Source organism: Siniperca chuatsi, linkage group LG11 (genome assembly GCF_020085105.1).
Source record: "Siniperca chuatsi isolate FFG_IHB_CAS linkage group LG11, ASM2008510v1, whole genome shotgun sequence".
NCBI classification, from domain to species: Eukaryota; Metazoa; Chordata; class Actinopteri; order Centrarchiformes; family Sinipercidae; genus Siniperca; species Siniperca chuatsi.
Genome location: NC_058052.1, coordinates 24,390,584 through 24,411,345, shown reverse-complemented (window position 1 = coordinate 24,411,345; position 20,762 = coordinate 24,390,584). Strand labels below are relative to the sequence as shown.

The 20,762-nt window shown below is 39.1% G+C and overlaps 1 protein-coding gene across 1 annotated transcript in view; it reads left to right on the top strand.

Annotated features, from left to right (window-relative positions):
• Positions 1–2,116: 2,116 nt before the first annotated feature.
• cdh5 (cadherin 5) overlaps positions 2,117–20,762 on the top strand; it is a 35,708-nt gene continuing 17,062 nt past the window's right edge. Inside the window, exons 1-10 of the mRNA XM_044214510.1 lie at positions 2,117–3,073; positions 13,510–13,743; positions 14,146–14,425; positions 15,050–15,166; positions 15,341–15,508; positions 15,713–15,894; positions 18,371–18,481; positions 18,897–19,039; positions 19,132–19,265; positions 20,543–20,652. Of these exons, the coding sequence (XP_044070445.1) occupies positions 13,510–13,743; positions 14,146–14,425; positions 15,050–15,166; positions 15,341–15,508; positions 15,713–15,894; positions 18,371–18,481; positions 18,897–19,039; positions 19,132–19,265; positions 20,543–20,652 (1,479 nt within the window). The 5' untranslated portion in view covers positions 2,117–3,073. The remainder of the gene's footprint in view (positions 3,074–13,509; positions 13,744–14,145; positions 14,426–15,049; positions 15,167–15,340; positions 15,509–15,712; positions 15,895–18,370; positions 18,482–18,896; positions 19,040–19,131; positions 19,266–20,542; positions 20,653–20,762) is intronic.

Here is a 20,762-nt window from a genome sequence, read left to right as displayed (position 1 = left end):
TGTATAATACTCACAAAGCGGTTTACATTAAGTAACATGTACAATACGTATTACACATAATATAAATATAGATACATAAATCACAGAGTATTAATTATGGTATTGTAAATACTGGTTAGAATAATGTTGGGTGATATATTTAAGAAATTAATTTTCAGTCACTGTCCTTCAGGCTTTTTTTTTCTCTCTCTGGTGTGTAACTGTCATCAGAGTCACTAGTCTCTCCCTTATCTGTCTAAAATGACAGTTTTACACACATACACACACACACACACACACACACACACACATACACTCACACTTTCAGACAGAGAAAGAGTGAAGGCAGTGAAGGATTTTCCCTGAAGTTAGATGTTAGTTCTTTGTCAAAATCACATGACACTTAGAAAAGCGTAGTTCACCGGGGAAACAAAAAGATAAAAGGGGTGGTAGTTAAAAATATCCAAAGAAAGCTAACAGAGAGAGTAACTGAAAAGACAAGTGAAAGAGTCTCTCAAATGTGAAGGCAAAAGTAGCATAATGTTGTTATAACACAGCAAGACCTATTACCAGGTGTTCAGACAATGCATTCACACTGGGCTGCGCTGATGCTTCAGGTACCATGAGATGATAAAATACAATCCAAGAAGGATGGTTTGACTAATAGACTGATGAGTTTGAAGCTGCAAAAACACAGAACGGCAGTTTATAATAGCATGAGACAGGATTTTACAACTCTTCATGGCGTCGATCACTTTATCCTCCATCTTAATGATTGTGAGGTAAACTGTAGAAATACAGTGTTCATGTTACAAAAAAAATATTCTGCCATGAATGTGAGCTTGCAAGTATTTGATTGGCCGGCGTAGTATGTTTCTGGGTGATGTCATATTGTGTTGCCCACATTCAGTGCTACTCACCAAAATGCAAACTGCATATCCTTGAGGTCTAACAAACGTGGTAAGTTCCTTCCTCATAAAACATTTGCAAAGCCGATCTTTTAAACAATTTCAATCCTGCATTGTGTACATCCATGTTGTTGCCTGTTCTTCACTGCTAAGTTTGTTAGCACATTACCACCACTAACCGTCAATCAGCGGAATAGCACGAAACCAATGGAAAGATGTGAAGCGTGCCGATCACATGCTCAGGCTCATTCATGTGTGTCCTTGTACGCGTGCATGAAACAAACTAAATGGGGACTCATAAAAACACCGCTCCATAGCGCCACCAGTGGTCAAGAACTCTCCAAAAAAAGTTACCTTTAACCAAATAGTTTTAGTGGCTGAAACTGTTCCATAACAATAGAGGAGACTGATCAGGAATTTTTTTGTAAAGGCCATTTGTAACGGTTTTGAAAGGAAGGGACAAACTACCCTTTTGTCCTTCACTTTGTAGAACTTGTTGAAAAAAAGTACATTTTGTTAAACACCATGGCTCTGACCAATCACACCACTAAAAGTGAGATACTATGCATACACAGCTACTGCAGTAAAGGAAAAGAATTTAAAGTAAATGTTGATTTTTGTCATGTTGATGTTAGGCAGTACTGTTGTGTAATGAAAATATTGTATGTAGAGTGGAACTGAAACTGCAAATAACAAGAGAGCGAGCAAACAGAGAGAGTGAGAAGAAAGACAGAGAGAGAGCGACTGCTGTAGCCACAGGAGAGGTTTCATGTAAAAACACACGGCCAGCTTTCCTGTCCAATTCGCCAAATTACTGACAACTGACTCCCCCCCGAAGAGAAGAGGAGGGGGCTAAGATAGCTGGAGTGTGTGTGTGTGTGTGTGTGTGTGTGTGTGGCGGGGCGTTCGACTCATCTCATTTACCGGCTTAGACGAGATCTCTCTGTGCGATACACTCACACACACTCACCCACCGAAGTCAGCTCTCTGAAATATTTACTAGCCTCATGTGGGGAAATCTCTAAGGATTATCCTCAATAACCTGTTTAACTTAATCCTTATCTCACACACATGAATAATAAATCTTTCCCCCACTCTCTGTCTCTCTCTCTCTGAGAAGGACTGAGAAGTAATGCCTATCTCACCTTACTCTCCATCACCCTCCCTCCCTTCTTCTCTCTCACACACTCACTCCATCTGCTTCATGAACATTAGCTGGCTGCTTTCTCTGCCTCTCCGAGCATCTTTGAGCTGTTCTGACATATGTGCTCCCTCTCTGCTTCTCTGCCTCTTTCTTTTTTCTGTCTTTCCACCAATCCCATACCTCTCCATACATCTATCTCTCTCTGTTTCCCCCTCCAAGACAGGAAAAGGAGCAGTAGCAGGGAGCACCAGCGAGGAAGACTGACCACAATAACAGGAAGAGGAAGTGGGCAGTGACCTGTATGAGAGGGGACTGTGGTCTGACAGCTGTGGTTCAACACTTTTGGCCGCTGGGTGAAAAAACCACATCAGAGGCGACAAGAAGAAAAAGAGCAAGAGAGACTCAAAACCTGTTGGACTCCTGAGGAAAAACCTTGACAATCTGAGGAGGGAAAACAGGGTGATAAAGACATTTTTGGGTAAAAAAAACTTTAGAGCTGGAGCGACTGGTGCGTTTTTACCTGTTTGAGAAAAACACCTGCAGAGGAAGAGACTCCTGAAATTTCCTCAGCGAATAACTGCTGAGTGAGCTCTTGTTTTTATTCCTAAATTTATTGCACAGGAAATCCAACTCTGGGATACATTCTCATTCAAGAGGCATCAACCCATACTTCATCATCACAGAGTTATTGTATAATCTAGTCCACAGTCCAGAAAAGGATTTGTACAGAAACCTGGTGAAAATCAAGCCGAGAGAGAGATCCCTGCCTGTACAACACCTGCTGCTCTCTTTCAACAACCAGCAGACAACAAGAAGGGAGTGCGAGAGCGAGGAAGAGACATAGTTTAATCAGGAGGTGGTTTTACTCCCTGTTGAGCATACGACCACCCACCAGCCACTATTTTCTACCACAAACTGCCACATTAATACAGTATAACCCCAGTGTGAGTGAGCAAGAGAGCACCTTGAAGGATTTGGGCTTCATTTTGTACCAAAACAAAGGTCTGCTCAACAGTTTTGGCTTGGACTTTCTATCTGTGTGGTAAGTTTTCTTTTTCTATCTTAGGGTTGGGAAAATTTTAAGGGAAATACTGATGGCACAGGTTTGGTATGTGTGTGTGCATGTAGATAATAAGTATGTGAGTGGGTGCTAAACTAAAGAAGAAACTAATGTACAGATAGATACATCCACAGCTTTCCTGCAAATGGGAGTGTGAATATCCATTTCCTTCTGATTGAAAAGCAGTGTACAGCAGCATAGCCAGAAAATGTAACCCAGATCCTTTGAAAACGCTCCAGGCTACTTTCCCAGTCACTCCAGGGTGAAATGCTCATGAATACTAACTGTCTAGAAGAAGGTACCGAAATAACTTGAAATAATGGTTATAACCCCTTTCAGGGCAGGCTGTCGGCAGCCGTCACTGTTCACATATGTTATGCCAATGATCGTCGACAGCTTGGTGTAGATTTGAATGCTGTAATTGAGCCCTGTCCCCCCCTAGAGGCTGAACTGTCATTCCTGAAGACAGACTGCTGTGACCATTAACACGATACAGGATGATCTGTGGACAGAGCAGGAAAAAAAATTAAAAGCAAACTAAATCCACCAGGAGGTCTTCAGCTGTTCATTTTGAAGAGTTCTAAACATTCAACTGTCAACTTGAGGTCAAGTTGGTGTGGCTATAAAGTATTGATGAGACCATTTAATATTTCCAAAGTAGCGAACATCTTGTCAGTTGAGTGGTGTCATTTTGTCAGCTGAAGACTTCCCTGCTTTACATACACAGTTTGTTTAATATCTCATTCCTCATCGGTTTATGCCCAACAGTGCATGAAGGTGTGGAGAAAATAACACCTTAAAATAAAATCTCAATAATTTTGTGAAAATTGTTTTTGTTGAGATGCTGTTTTAGAGGTTATCAGATAATCAGGTTTCTGATGCTGTAGTTCATAGTGTATAGTTGACCTAGATTCCATTACATGGTAAAGTGTTTCTGTTATTTAGTCTACCCTCTGCATGTGAGAAAAGTTACTCTGTAGTGATATATATTCTCTGTGGATCTGGATCCATGGCCCAGAGTGACAGAGGTGATTTGATTTAGTTGTTACGCCAAAAGCCGTTGATGCAACTAAACCCAGTGGTCTAATTCCTGGAGAAGGAACTATCAGGGAAAATCCTTTGGGTGCCATCTGGGAGACTTCACCCTCCCACACACACACACACACACACACACACACACACACACACACACACACACACACACACACTGTGTCCTCACTGACACTGTCATGTCACAGAGTGTATTCATGATCTGATCGGTGTTTATGCGTTTTCTAGTTAATTCTATTTTCTTTCACAATCAGACAAATCAGATTTTATTAAAGTGAAAGTGAAGTTATGAAGGATGTCGGCCGGCTTTAAACCTGACAGTAATGACCAACATCTGAAAATAATTTAAAGCCTAGCGTGTTATCCACATTGGTTTTGGCTCAGCTGTCAGCCCCTGTCTCCGCTGAAGGCAAAATTTCCAACTACAACACCCCCAAATAGTGAAAATGTTAAAGAAGCCTAACTATGAGGGATTAAGATTTTCCTGTCCATATAGAACATATGGAATGATCTGAACATGAATGAAAATTCATGTACATATTGTTAAAGTAGTAACATTTAATGCTAATTATTTCTCTTTAGTTACAGCCTCCATCTTCAACCAACACATCATAACTGTAGGTGGTGTTGATTGGCTTTTGTTAATGTTAAAAATCTGTCCAATCAGGCCAGTTTGCAGCATCTTAAAGCCTCACATTCTCCATATTGAACTGAGGTGGAGCTGGAGCTGTGGACCAATCAGGGTAGCCTTCAAGAACATTCAACAAATTCCCTATACATTTCAGTACATTTAATTCCATTAGATTTTTTATGCATTTGCATGTTTCATGTTGTTGAATGTACTGCAATCTGAAATGTCAGATATACTTTTCACTCATACATTTTTTGGATGATTGTATTTATCCATTCTTTGGGAATGGGATGTAAAAACTGATTTAAAAATAAGAAAATTAAAACTTGTTCAAATACAGAGTGATGTGTGGTATATTCTGTAAAATGCAGAATACAGGTCAGTCACTGAAAATAAAACCCTAACTGGGTCTTTCAGTTGTAATCAGTGACTTCAGCTGAGCTAACATCGCCACAGCTGGACAGCTTGTCAACCACTCTGACATATATCTGAATGAATGAATGGCTCTAATCATGAATCATGTGTGTGTGTGTGAGTACTTGTACTTGCTACATATTGAGGACTGAAACACATTTTTTTACCTACAGAGTGAGGACATTTTTGGAAAGTGAGGACATTTTGGCCGGTCTGCACAACTTCAAAGGGCTGTTTGAAGGTTAAGACTTGGTTTTAAGGGTTCGGTTAAAATTAGGTTATGGTTAGGGTTAGGGTAAGCGTTTGGTATTTTGTTGTGATGGTTAAGGTTAGGGTAAGGGGCTAGGGAATGCATTGCATGTCAATATCGGTCCTCACAAATATAGAAATACAAGGATGTATGTGTGTGTGTGTGGGTGTGTGTGTGTGTGAGTAGTAGCGGTTCCTGGTGTGACTTGCTGGCAGACAGATTGTTAGAAGCTGGTCTGTGATTAAACCTGTTTTAATCTCAACAACAGACACACACTACAGTATTCAGTAACCCAACACCACAGATTTGAGGTTGTGAAATCACTCCCTGTGCCACATATACACAAATAAACAAACTCCAGATTTGAGGGTAGTAGAAGTAGACTAAAGTAAGCTAAAATGTGTCAAAGACATCATTTTGAGACCGATTTTTATGTAAACAAGACTTAAAGACTGAAGCTGGTGCTAGAGAAAAGGTCATGTGATCATAAAAGTCGAAAGGTTTCATCCTCTGGGGACCGTGGATAGCATTAACAATCTTCAGGGCAATAAAGCCAGTAGTTATCTCCTTTAAAAAGGTTGATATTTTGGTCCAAAAGTAGCACTTAAAGATTGTCCAAAATGGAAAAGGTTCAACCTCTGGGGAGCGTGAAGGAGCCCAATATATTACATGATTATCTGCATAGATTTTGATATGTCTTGTGTATAATTAGATAATGTGGCCTCAGCATAATGATAAAGGTACTGCAAGTTCAAGATCTTTAGGAATCATCCTCTGGGGACGGTCAATATTCACAGCAAATACATATACACTACATCATGGCAACCTTGCCAATTGTTTTTGAGATGTTTTGCTCTGGACCAAAGTGCTGGACAGACAGATGGATAGACTCACCAACTGACATACCATTCATGCTTAGACTTATCCACTAGCAGAACAAAAATCTTGTCAAGTTAAAGGACAGAGGGGTCGTCATTTTGCTCTATTCCATCAATCGCGTGTGATGTATCCGTCTCATCAACCTCATTTTGTGTCAACACTTAAAGCGTTTAACGTTTTTCATGTCAATCAAAGAAATATGTCCATTTAAGAGCTGTTATTTCTGTAAGTCAACTTACAACAGCATTTATAGACGCATCAATGAATTTATGCTTGTTGCCACTTTTGTGGCTCTGGCATGGGAAATTGACCATTACCACTCTTTATTTTCTATGAAACTCTGATTGACTTGGTTGTTTTCAAACTGGGGAAACAACGTCAGTGAGCACAACACCATGTTTTAATCGTTTAAAAATTAGAGATGGCGGCAGCAATTCAGAGGTCTGGAACCAGGCTAGATTCTTCCTGTACTCTCAAATTCTTATTATTTTTGTTTCGGGTATAGCCACTGGTGGGGATTCAGATTAGGAGATGACAGATGATGATGGGAACCACGGAGCCACCGTGCCATCCATATTGGAATGTCATTTATATGAAGAATTAAAAAAAAATGAAGAAATACATTTGATATTACACTTCCTGTGAATGATGCAAAGTTGTAGTGGAGCAATAAAGAGAAAATACTGTATGTTATTCCTTTTTTTCACCGGTGTCCAAGATATGATGAATGACATACAGACAATTACAGATGGACAAAAGACAGATGCATCCCTTGTCCCTTCTCAGATTTCATCATGGAGGACAGAGCTGAATTGTATTTCTGTTATTAAAACACAGAAACGACAGGACTTGTGCATGAACTTCAACAACCCTTCAGCAACTGCCAGGATTATGAAGTCTTGTTGACTCGTTTCTATGCTTTAGCCTTTGGTTGACTGAAACTAGGTCAGACCTGTCTGCCAGTCACAAAACATCCCGGAGAATGACAACTGTATCTCTGCTCCTCCGTCACACTCACACATACTCCCTTGCCTGCGGACAATGTACAGATGTAATTACAGATATTTCTGGGTGTTATTTATTCTTCATACCTCTGAAAGATGCCTTTGATAAATTATGCCATTAATAACTTTGTATAATCCTGAAGTGAGATTTGCATGCATGACGCTTGTAGTTGAGAGGAAAATTATAAAGGTGACTATCATAAGACTAACAACTACCGGCATAAATAAGAATGACAGGTATAAATAACTGTATAAACAAAAATCTAAACTTTATTTACATCTTCTTGGTCATACTCAAGACTCCTGTCACTTTCCATACATCAGTCTGTATACCCTCCCTACTAATTTAAAAGTAACAGTAAAGGATTTAAAAGTTAAATTATGACAAAAAAAAAATTGTTATACTGGGTGTATTGATGTGTTTATCCTCCGTACCATCTTATAAGGTGCTAAATCTGCTTTTAAGGTGAGGTAGAGAGAATGATGGAGATGAAAAAGAAGAGAGGTGAAGAAGAAAAGGTGAGAAAAGGAAAACAGAGGAATGATGGACAGGAGACAGAAACAGACTGTGTGAAAAACAAAATGCAGTTTTCATCTTGAGAGATTAAAAAACAGAGAAGTGGAGACATTTAAGAGGAAAGAAATAAGTGAAAGAACGAACAAGAAACAGACAGAAAGAAAAGAAAGAACAAGAGGAAGGAAGAGAGAAACAGCATGAGACAGAGACAGAGAAACCAACACAATGAATGAGAAAAAGACTAAGTGTGACACAGACAGAAACAAAGTGAGACAACAGACGAAAGACAGACAGAAACTGAGACAGACATGCAGTCAGCAGCAGCAGCTGAATACCAGGAAGGGTGTGTCCACTCACTAATGATGACCCTTCATTAACAGACCCGACAGCATTTCCCAGAAGGCATTGTGTTTACACTTCCTGTTGCTGATAAAAGGGGAGCAGTAAGATGCTGCTTGCTGAAGAAGGAAATGCAGTTTTAAAAAATGCCATTTTAGGCATAATGCCCCCAACGGATTTGTCATCACAAAAATGACTGTGTGTGTGTGTGTTTGTGTGTGTGGAACCCAGTCATAGGATGTTATTGTATATGTGAGTAAGATGTTGTATGAGATAGTGAGGAAAAGTCTAGCTAGGTTCTGAGTAAAGCTGTATCTCAAAGATATTTTCCTTATAATATCTCGGGATAGCTAAAACCTCTATTTGCCAAACATTATCTATTATTAATCCAATAAGAATAATATTGCCATAGCAAATGTTTGGTGAAGTTTGGGGTTGGATGTGTTATTTTTGTTAAAATTATGTTTTAGATACAGTCTCAAATTTTCAGTGCCCAGTGTTGATTTGAAATTCAATACAGTTTTTAGTTGAGTTTTATTGACTTGTATCTTCGTATGTCCCATTGCATTAGGCAAACCACCAACAACATTATATAACATTTATCTCTTGCCACAACCTTGCTCACACTAAATAGAGTAACATAAAGCCAAAAAGCAAGCAGCACTTATTTCGGTAAATATGTTAATGTTAAAATGTTTAAGTTGTAATACCAACTATCTTAAACACACTTAAATGAGTCTCATTCAGGGTTAACCAATAATAAAAAATACATTTATTTGACAAAATCATAGTTTTGACACATTTTCACATTTGTTCACTTAAAAAAGTTTATATTGTTAAACAGCTTCTGTTTCAGTAAAAGTTAGACAACTCAACTTTCATACATTTTTGTCCACACATATTTATATATATATATATATATATATTGTTTGCATTCTTACTTGTTAATTTTAATACTTTCCTTAGTTTGCTTAAAATATACAATATACAACGGGATTATTGGTCTAAAAATGTAGGTAACAGACTCTGCTTGTTTGATTTTTCTTTCCTTGAAAGTCATGGAAGGACTCCTTTCTGCAGGCCTATGTTTTTGGAAGCCACTGCGTGAGAACATACATGTACAGCACAGGGAGTGATTGCTTTGTTTGTCCAGAACACGTTGAGAGGAAGGATACGGGTTGACGCACAGTAAAAGCTAAGCAGGGTGAGGAGGACACTGCAGGACACTGTCAGGAAATATGTTTGGTCTTAAACAGCCATGTCTCACTGTGAAGTGTATGTGTTAAGGTTCAGTGAAGAGTGGAACGTTTGACGAAACCAAATTCACTCAGTTACCATCAACTTCTCTTCAATTGACGCACTGAATGGAAATGGACAAAATTCAGCAGCATGAGAGCTAAACTTAACTGAACTTAACTAAACTATTCAAAGACATCACATAAAAAGAAGAAGAAGAAATACAGCTGAATGTGCTGAATTACATACACAACAGATGTCAAAAGAAAGAAAGAAAGAAAGAAAGAAAGAATATATTGCCTTTTGAGGAACTGAGTTTATTAGGGGAGACCAAAGACAGTCTTACAGTTAACTGTAAGATCCCACCAATCATAACTTTTGAAGAATATGATATATCGGTTTTATTTATGTGAAATTTAATATTTTAACTATATGATACAAATTTAATCAAAGTTAAAAAAGAACCCTCTTTTCATGTCCCTTGTGCTTCCTTACATCCTAGTTTTCCTGTTGTTGTGATGGTTTAGACTCTTTTTGGTTTTTCCCTAATGGTGGTTGATGGTATGGCAACATAGACAATTGCCAAGGGTTCCTAGTACACGAGGGAGGCATAGAGAATGGGAAATAAATCACTTGGCACTACCCTTGTCCCCCTTATTCTCAGAGTCATAACTAAGACAAATAAGAACACACAGTCATGACACGCAAATGTCCATGAATCTGTTTTGAAATTATAGAAAAACAGGCACTTCTTAAGGATTCAGACCTCACCTCATAATCATAGTGGAGACGTTATCTTCAGCATTGACATTAGTCCAGTCAATACTTTTTTTATACATTACTAAGGCTCAGAATATCCCATCAACACTATCTTACATCCCTGGAACATTGACACTCTTAGGGGGAGTGAGAATGAGAATGAGAGTTTAGCACAGGCACCAGAACGCCATACACCACCACTGTTTTAACCAGTAAATTCAGGCTTGTGTTTCTGAAGTGTTATATATGATAGCAGAAAAGGTAGATGTGATGGCAAGATTGAGACATGCATCAACAGATTAGGAGCTCAGTGGGAACTGATAAATGACATCAATTTGTCGAGTTAATTCAGTTTATACCAGAAGTATTGCTTTGAAATAATGACATTCTAAATTGTAACCACATATAAGATGGAAAAACAGAGGGATGCAAAATGGATGCCTAAAAGTGCTTTTGAAGTTATGAAGTAAGAACCAAGTGTTGAAGTAAAAGAAGGAAAGGGGCAAGTGAGATTAAGGTATTAGAAGGCAAAATACTTTGTCCCTTGATTTAGTTGTCATTGCTTTCTGTTTATTACCAGAGATAAGGGGTCCACAATCAGAAAAAAACTGAAATTTACTGGCACTACACATATGTCAGTAACCACTCACACTTCCATTTAGAAGTCCATAATAAATTGCAATAATAGATGATGCACTTCTGTTTTGTTAATTTAGTCCTGAAAGGCAACTAAACAAAGAAAAACACAAGAGGAAAAATAAAACCCAAACAAAAGGATGTGAACTAAAGGCCAAACGACACTGTTGAGTCTTTGTTTGAGCTGATTTGTGGGGAGCCGTGAGAAGAGGTCAGGGGAGGTCAGCAGAATACGAGATTAGGCCATTAGAGGGAGAATACTTTGTGCCAGTATAATCCCTTCATCGTAATCTCTCTTTCTCCCTCCCTGCTGCTAATGGCTGGAAGACAATAAAATGCACTAATCTGTCTACTGGGATGGCACAGGGCTGCATTGAGATATCTACTGGAGTACAGAGCACATATAGACTAAAATGTTTTGAAGATTATTTCCCTGGCATTTCTGCTTTATTAGATAGAGCGGGAGACGGGAACCATGGGGGAGACGGAGAGACAGATAGAGAGGGTGAGACTGTAAGAAAGCATGGGAGGAAAAGCCAAAGTTTACTAGACTGCTGGTGTTTATGTGCCTTATACATTATTATTTTGGTTAAATAGTGCTAAAATGTCTTGCAGGCAGGATCAAGTGATGCAAGACAGTGAAACTTCTTCCAATTTGTAATCAGTCAAAAGCCATTAATCAGATGAGGTGCCAGTTTGGTTTAAATTTTAAAGGTGATTCCACCAAATCTCAACTTTAATTTGAGTAATACCTTTGGTTTAGTCGGTTTTAGTCAAGGCAATGAATATTGTGAATCGCACACTACATCAATGATGTTTATGATGTGACACTATTGATGTTGTGAGAAACTATCCTTTAAGTATATGCAGTGAGACAGACTTTCTTCTGTCTTAAAGTCGGACTCAAATTGGTTTGAAAAATATTTTTGGCTTGTCATTGTTTAAGTTAAGTTGGTTAAGTTTCCAACATTGTGCGATATTAGAAAAAATACAGTTGTGTGAATGTCTCTTGTGACATCGCTTAGATTTTGTCAGTGTTTTGGTTGGTGGGTTCACCACTTTGGTCCAGACAGAAATATCTCAACAACTACTGGGTGGATTGCCATGAAATTCTGTACAGACATTCATGACCTCCAGAGGATGAATCCTAATGACTTTGGTGAACCCCTGACTTTACCTATAGCGCCACCAGCAGGTTGATATTTGTGGTTTTGAGTGTTTTGCCTCAACAACTGTTGGACCAATTCAATTTTGATGCAGACAGTTATGTTCATTGTGAAGTTTCGTGACCCCCCTAAAGTGCCACCATCAGGTCAAAATTCAATTTGTCCAATACTTTTAGTATATCTCTTTAACAATTTGTTTTTCTTTACAATGAACATTATAATCTCATAGAGCCGCTAATGTGGCTGTAGACTCTTGGCTTTATTTCTCTGCACGGTGTTCAGACCAAAAATAGTTCTGCCTTAAGTGTCTGTGTTTGTGTGGATTTGTTGCTACAAAGGTGAGAAGACAAAATACACTTTGAGTTATAAACCCATGAGTTTGAAGGCTTAGGTGATGCCAAAACACAGTGGTTTATAATACTATAATGCAAATTTATTATGCAAATAGTTTTATCCTCCATCTCGATGATCTTAAGATAAACAGTAGAATTACGATGTCATGTTATGAGGCAATCTACCAGGAATGTATGCTTGCTTATTTGTTTTGGCCAATACAGTGCAGTCTGTTGCCAGATGCCGTTGCACTACGTCACAGCAAAAGCTGATTCAACTTTTTTTTGCTGAACGATGGCATGAGTTGCCTGAGTGTCTGCCTCTGTGTTGGGACCCTTGTCGTGCAAACCCAGCTGTCTTATTGAAACACACGAGGAGGATGCATTTTCTTTGATGCATCGCTAATGTCTGTCTGAACATGATCGTGTTTTAAAATGAATGTGCCAAACTGAACCATCCTTCTCTTATAATCCTAGATTTCAAGAACTGGTATCAGCAAACAAAGCCCTCACTGTGTTATACCCAAACTCTCTTTTTTTCCACAATTTGATTTGCTGTATTAAAGGGGAAATACCAATCAAAAATTCAAAATGTCAAACAGTCCCTTTATGGAAAATGGCCTTTCTAATGGCTGATAAAGACAGACATCCTAAGTGGTTTTAATGTCAGCTCCTCTCTCCGTCTCTGTCTATCTGTCTCTTTCTGTTTCTGTCTCTCTCTCATGCTACACCAGTCGGTCAGGACCTAAAATGGGTCACAGGCCTATGTTTAATAGATCCCCATACGACCACAGTAGCGATATGCCTCAGCCCAGGTCCCTTGATGAGAGGCTAAATGTTTCATTTGGGTCCCAGGCTGAAAAGGTTTAAGAGCCCTGGTCCTAAATGATAGCTAGACCTCGAGCTCAGCGGCTGACTGTAAGGGGACAGCGAGTCCTTGGCCTTCACTCTGAGTCTCACCCTGGCACAGTGAAAGGGTCTGTCCACGGCTGATAAGTGGTTTTAATGTGATCTCCTCTCTCTTCTTTTTTGCTCCCTCTCTCCTCTCTCATTTCCTCTCCCTCCATATTACTCTCTGCTTCCTCACATCGCTTATTCCGGTCTTGCCTCTTCCTTCTCACACCCTTATTCATTCTTTTACTCCTCTCAACCCCCTCTTTTCCCTCATTCCTCCCTCCTCTTGTCCCTATCACTTTCTGTCCTAGATGATGGCTTGGCTCCAGCTGTGGACTATGGGGCTTATGGCCATGATGGCCTTGTCCGTCTCCCTCGCTATTGCTTCTGGCCTTGCTGTGGTGGAAGCAGAGAAGCAAGGCCCTGTTGAGATTGTGAAGAAGGAGTCTCATCCTATCCTGTTCAGGCAGAAGAGGGAGTGGATCTGGAACTCCCTCTACGTGGAGGAGGAGAAACCTGCGCCCATCGCCTACAAGATAGGACAGGTAGGTTAACATCAGCATTTTGACTTCACTGTCCAAAGCCCACAATTAAAACGATCCGACAAGAATCTTCCTTAAGTTTCTGGTCTACTTCCTTCACCCAGCCTCCACAGTTTAGTCTTTAAACATTCAATAATCTACTTGCCATGGCTGTCTGAAGAGAAGGCAAATGTGTATTTTTGCCACTTCCATTCAGTCTGATACTGTAGCATGCCAAGAATCTGGGGCATTAACTTGTTGCTAACCAGCTCTTTGATGAATATCTGAGTGATTTTGCTAGAATACTCAGTTTATTTGTAGAAATTAGCTTGAAGGTTGTTGATTTGAATCCTCACTCCAGCTTAGAGAAAACTGAATGCAGAAAACTATGAGAAAGTCGACCGTATTTCTTTTTTCCTTTCACAGCTCAAGTCGAGCCAGACAGTGGAGGTGAAGAGCTTCAAAATAGAAGGTGAAGGCGCAAACACCATCTTCACTGTGGATCACAAAGGAGACCTGTTTGTCACCAGATCTCTGGACAGAGAGGAGAAAAACGCGTACCATTTGACTGCCAGAATGTATGATGGGAACAACAAGTTGATAGAAGATTCTGGAGACTTTGTTGTCCAGGTGACGGATATCAATGACAACACCCCTGTTTTCCCCAGAACATATAATGGATCCATTATGGAGAGGTCCACCATAGGTGAGTAGGGTTACTGTCAAAAGAATTATTTGAAAAAGATGATGACAGTTGATAGCAGGTTGAAAAGTTGCTCACAGTTTTTGTTTTTCAACGTATGACGGAATTGGGAGATGAGAGTCAAATAAGGTTTATTTGTATAGCCCTATATTACATACATTGTCTTAAATGGGTTTTATAGGTCCACAACATCACTGTGTTCCAACCAGCCCAAACTCTATATGAAGACACGATAATAATACACGAAACATAATGCCAAGACCAGAAATGAAACAAATTCTTGCAGGACAAAGTTTCTATTACTGCAAGTATGTATTTGACATTTACTATCCAGTGATAATTTAGTTTAAAAATATATTGGACTGTAAAAAGTCTGGGAAAAATTCAACATAATGTCAACGCCTGTCACAATCCTTAGCACATCCTTCTGTGAAAAAAGGCACATTGGTGACTGAAATAACAAACTCTTAGCACATAATCATAATGCATTAATCAGTTCATTAAACAGCCATGATGTTCAATACAAGAAAATTTGGTTTGGACATTTTTTGCAAACCACTATACACTGTACCATGATGTTTCATTGATGATGCAATTATTTTTTTTACATATATGATTTTCATTTAGGAACTAAAGTAGTTGAGGTGAGGGCAACCGATGCTGATGACCCCACCACTGCTAACGGAGAGCTCAGGTACTCTTTGACCCAAGACCTTTCTGCCTTCGAAATCGACAGCATCACAGGTAGGCTCGCTGCACTGACGTCCAACATGACGCAGCAACATTGTATTTTTCTTCCTTAAGCTAATTTAGGGGAGGTGTAGATGTACAAGCTATTTTTACTTGAATATGAGTCAGAGCTGACCTAAAAGATAACACCCTGTCTGTCTGTCTGTCTCTCTCACTGTCTCTTTGCAGGTGTTATCAGCTGCAAGATAAACACTCTGGACCGGGAAACCAAAAGTCAGTATGTGGTAGTGGTTAAAGCTCAGGACATGAGAGGAATGGCCTCTGGCAGCACAGCCACCACCTCTGTCACCATCACCATCACCGACACCAACGACAACATAGCTTCTTTCACCCGAAGTAAGGAACAGAGTGCTAGAGTAAATATGAAAATCTTTGGTAATGATTAAGAAATATTTTAGAAGTTGCTCTTCTGGACACATTACAATGATAACACACCTATTAAATATTCAAGATACTTTTTGTTTACATAATTACTGCAACTGTCTTACATACACCACGTTATACTTGATAGCATTACACTTGTCTGTTTTCTGTCTGCAGAGACATATGAACTGCAGGTTCCGGAGGACCACAAGTTGAATGAGAAGATAGGCACTCTGGAGTTGGAGGACAGAGATCAGATTCAGAACAAAGAACCCATCCTCACCATTCCTAATGACATCAGCAAAGTGTTTAAAATTGAACTCAGCCCTAACAAGGATGGCAACCTCATGCTCAAACAGGTAGGAGGCTCATGTGACGTGTGTGACAATAGGCAAAATGTCTCAACGCTAAAACTTCTTAAAGTTGTTTTTTTTCCCTCAATTTGTAAATCAGCCATAGTATGCCTTGCTTTTGGGGATTCAAGTTGATTTTTTATTGGAAATATTGATTAATTTGGATTTTCGGTTTCACCTTTAGTGAATTTGCTGCCATGTTTGCTGAGTTGAGCAGTGGTTCCCAACCTTTTTTGTCCAACCTACTCCCACAGCCCTGTCAGATGGGCTGGAGTACCTCTTCATTTTACCTCTTCGAAAGATGTGATGGCTTCATTGTATTATTTTATAGGATTTTACAGCAGAGAAAACACAGTGTTGTTGATCATTGGCAAATATGAAGCCAAACACAATATTTTTATCCTGGAATTGTTGATGTTTAGGCTTGGTAGAAACTAGACATTTCAGCCATTACTTTTTGGTTTTTGCTGGCTAACAAGTTTTCACATGCTCTCAATCACAACATTTGGTGTTAAGGTGTTACAACAGACTCAGACCAGTGGAAACATTTTTGAGACAATGAATGTACTATAGATTAGCATCACACCAATTTTTTATCTAATTTGTTATCCTATTTCTACTTTTTCAAATTCGTGGAGCTACTCCACAATCTCGCCACGCACCCCCTGGGAACTGCACTACTACCCCCTGGAGTAGAAGGTCCCCAAAACACATGGGTAGCAGAATTTTATGGTTAATCCAAAATTAATTGAAAGTGGTTTAGGTAATGTCACATACTCACACTTTAATGTTTAAGCCCCAGAACCGATGCGAACCTCATGTCCAATAGTACAATAAGCCATGGTGTGATGTTAATTTTACATTTTAGGTATTTAAGTAATGCTTTCATTCAGAGTGACATGAGACAAGCACACAAATAGATTTACATGCCAGCATCACCAACATTATAAACATCAAAGAGCTGAGCATAAGAGTCAAGGCCACAGTACCCTGACAGGATTTCCATGACTTCAAGTATACCAATGTACTGACATTTTCAAAAGTGTTTTTTGGTTATGACTCCCTACATAATGTCCCACCACATGGCCACCAATTACCTAAAAAAATTAATTTTCAATGTCAAATGTGAGATTTTTTGCAGGACAATGATGTATAACATGGAATTCAAACCCAAACATCCTGGCCTCCTTCTGGTTAAGAGAGCTATTTATGCTTGCAGGAGTTCTAGCAGGTTTACTTCACTGGATTGTGCTCTTCAGATAAAGTATTTAGGACATCAGAGAGCTGAAAATGTATTCTAATGAAATGAGCTCTGTAATAGCTTGTACTCATACTGGCCTGGAATGGAATCGCACCACAATCTTCTCTCTCCTCAACTCGCCCCTCAGCTCTGTAGTCCTTCTCATCTTTCTCACTGGCTGTGTTTATTTGTTTAGAGTAAGCCGGCTATCGGCCACACTGCAGTTAAGGTCTTATTCCTGTTAAGCTGTTTACACATGCCTTTGATACCCTGCGACTGAGTATACCTGTTACCATGAATAATCCAGTTAACAGAATATTCTGTCTACCTGTGGTGTCCCATCCACAGATAAAACAGTCTGCCAGAAAAAACATTTAACTGAACAGTAGGCTATTTCCAATACAGGGGAAATAAATGATAATCCCAGCAGAAATGTGACAGTAAGCACAGCTTGCTGCCATGTATTTGTTGACATGAAAGTGTACCCGTAACACTGTGCAAGTCTCAGTTTGTGCAGATGTTGAAAAAGTGAAAGGAACAAAGTATTTCCATGCATGGAAACATGTTTAACATGGAGGGAAAAGTTGGCATTTTATTGTGTTTCTTAAATCCAGAGTATGAGTTTAACCAGGTTGTTTCAGCTGAGTTGTGACATTTAGAGCCTTTTTACACCTGGTTATTGACAGCTGTCCTTGGTGAACAGATAAAGGTGTGAATGCACTGAGGATGAAGATAGGAGATGCATTTGAGCTACATAAAAAATAAAGTGCAAATGCAATGTGTCCCTGGTCTAAAAACAGGAGCAAGATGTGTAGAAATATACACTTCTGTGGACGAATACAAATATGGAACACCTTAACTTCATCAATGGATAACAAGTGACATGAAGTGTTTAGTAAAGACATAGTTAGACATTAAAGTTAGGTCTCAAAAACATTACGTTAATAAGCATGAATATAAGGTGCATGTTAATGAGAGGTAGGGTTGAGCCTTGCAGGTTAGTTGCGTGATCAAGTTTCAGACTCTTTGGGAAACGACAGCATATCTTAAATCCAGTGTACCTACTGTTTTAAACCCTGTCCTCGGGGGTTCATATTGGACTAAATTATTTGGCCATATAAACATAGCCAATGCAAGGATAAGAGGTCATCTATGCTCAATATTAACTCAAATCCTGATCTAATAAGTATATATTATTGACTTGTTGTGGACTTCCCATTCACCTCTTTCTGGGCTCCCCAGGCTCTGGACTACGAGACAACGAACAGCTACACTTTCACTGTCCAGGTGCGAGAAGACCTAAGAAACCTGCGTTTTCCTGACAACGTGAACAGTGCTGTCACCACAGCCCAGGTAATGTTCAGTTAAGCTGAGTATCATGGCAGAAGTGTACAGCACTATAGTGGGAAGGAAATGTTTTGTGTGAAAGGATTTGTTGGTAAAGCTACTATTTACATCTTACAGAAGTAAACTCAATTTAAAAGTCACTGATTTGGAAACTGGAGAGCTGTTAAATGTAATTTTCCCTCTGTAAATACTGTATTTTCTTGAGCAGAGCTGTAGAGTTCCAGCTCCCAACTGTGCAGCTGCTCAATCATCAGCTCTAGCAGGTAGCCTACCAGGTCCCAGTTATAGTTACAGAATGAGCCTGAAGTATGATATTGTAGAAAAAATAAATTCAGTCCAACAATTCTAGTCCATTTATATATTTTATGTTGACCAAATGTGCACACATTACAAATTGTTATGAATGAATTTAAATTGACAGGTGAACATCAAGGTGTTAGATGTAGACGAGCCACCGGTCTTCTCCCAGCCCATCTACAATTTCAGTGTGGTGGAAGAAAGTATTGTGAACAACATTGGAACAGTCACAGCCAAGGATCCTGACAGAGCTAACAAGAGCATACGGTACAATGCTGTGCAAACATCTGAAAAGAACAAAAAATGTTACCAATCCCGCATAGTGGCTGTTACACTGATCTCTCACTCTTTCTGTTTAGGTACTCCATCTTAGACAAGGACAGTCCCTTCAGTATCAACCCATTCACAGGTCAGCTGTCCACCCTGAGGTTGCTGGACAGAGAGCTGCAAGCCACACACATGTTTCAAGTTAAGGCACAGGAGGAGCCAAGTGGTACGTCACACACTTATTTATTAATCCTGTTTCCTTTAAACAATAGAACCTCTGATAAAAAATTAAAACCATGTGTTTTCTCGAACAACGGTAATGTGCATGGAGGGAGGGAGTTAGAAAGGCCTAAAAAGACATTTTGTTCTCTTGTTGTTCACTGAGCAGTTCTTCTGGATGTATTGAGGGATGGGAGTGTAACACATTAACAGGGATTTTTATAGACTTAACATATTGGAATAGCACCTGGTCGACCCACACAGGAAGGAGAGAGTAAGCAGGAAAATCACATTAGCGGTCTCTTTGTTCACTTGCAGCTTCCAAACCAAACTATATATTTTTAGATCAGCAATGAATGAAATCCAGAGATCTATTTTAGTGGCTTGTCACGATGTTTAAGGAACACAATGGTCCCCTGAGCTTGACAAGGTCCTCGATATACAGTACATGTACTGTACTAAAGATAGTTTCAAAATCTCAGTACAAGAGACAGGAGAGAGACCCACATATTTATCAAAAGATGAATATTCAAAAAGAACATCAGTGATGTAAAATAAATGTAAAAGCTGCTTTAATGTGACAAAAAAACTGCCAAACAAAAAGCTCACAAATAGAAATCCTTTTAGTCACTTGACCTTAATCAGTTCCATCATAGACAGATACACAGTATCATGGCTAATCACTGTCATATCTGCCCATAAGGTAAATAACAAACAAGCTGCGTGAAAATAGCCATGTAAGACAAAAGTGACAATAAGAAATTAAATAAACTAAATGCTACTCAAACTTGGAAGACTTTGTAAAAATGTAGATGGATTTTTTATAGTAGTAATTGATTTTACACATGACCTTCTGGGACCTTGTGGTATTTTTTAATATTTTCAATACCAAATTAAAAAGAGAAAATGGAGTGAAAAGCAAAAGAAATAATATGAAGAATTGATTATTTAAAAGTGTAATTGTTTCTCTTGTTGGCACACCTGTGTCCTACAATCCCTGTTTTAACAGGACAATTTGTTTTCCCTTTATACTGAGTGCCACATATGCATTAAATGAGATTACATTACATCACAAGAGTTAGATGTAAGGATTTTTTGATCCCCCAGCATGCTCTGAAGACTCCCTGCAGGCAGTTCACTGAAATGTTTGTGCATTTCTTTTGACTATATACATTGTCAGCAAACTGTAAGATGTGCTACAGTACCAAATTATAAAATGAGTCCCTGTTAAAACATCCATCATTACACTGCAGTTAATAATGTGCTGTTGTCTCTCCTTTGTAGGTTTGGAGTCATTTGTGAAAGTTGGCATTGTAGTTCAGGACATCAATGACAACAAGCCTGAGCTGTCTGTGGATGAGATCTTCGTATGTGAGAACGACATCACTAATACGGTAAGAAAAACAAAGTATTTCCAGTCGGTTATCACTTGATTTGGATATGTTTGAATTCAACTAGACTGATGTTAAAAAATTTGTCTTTATTTGTCGCATAACTACAGACT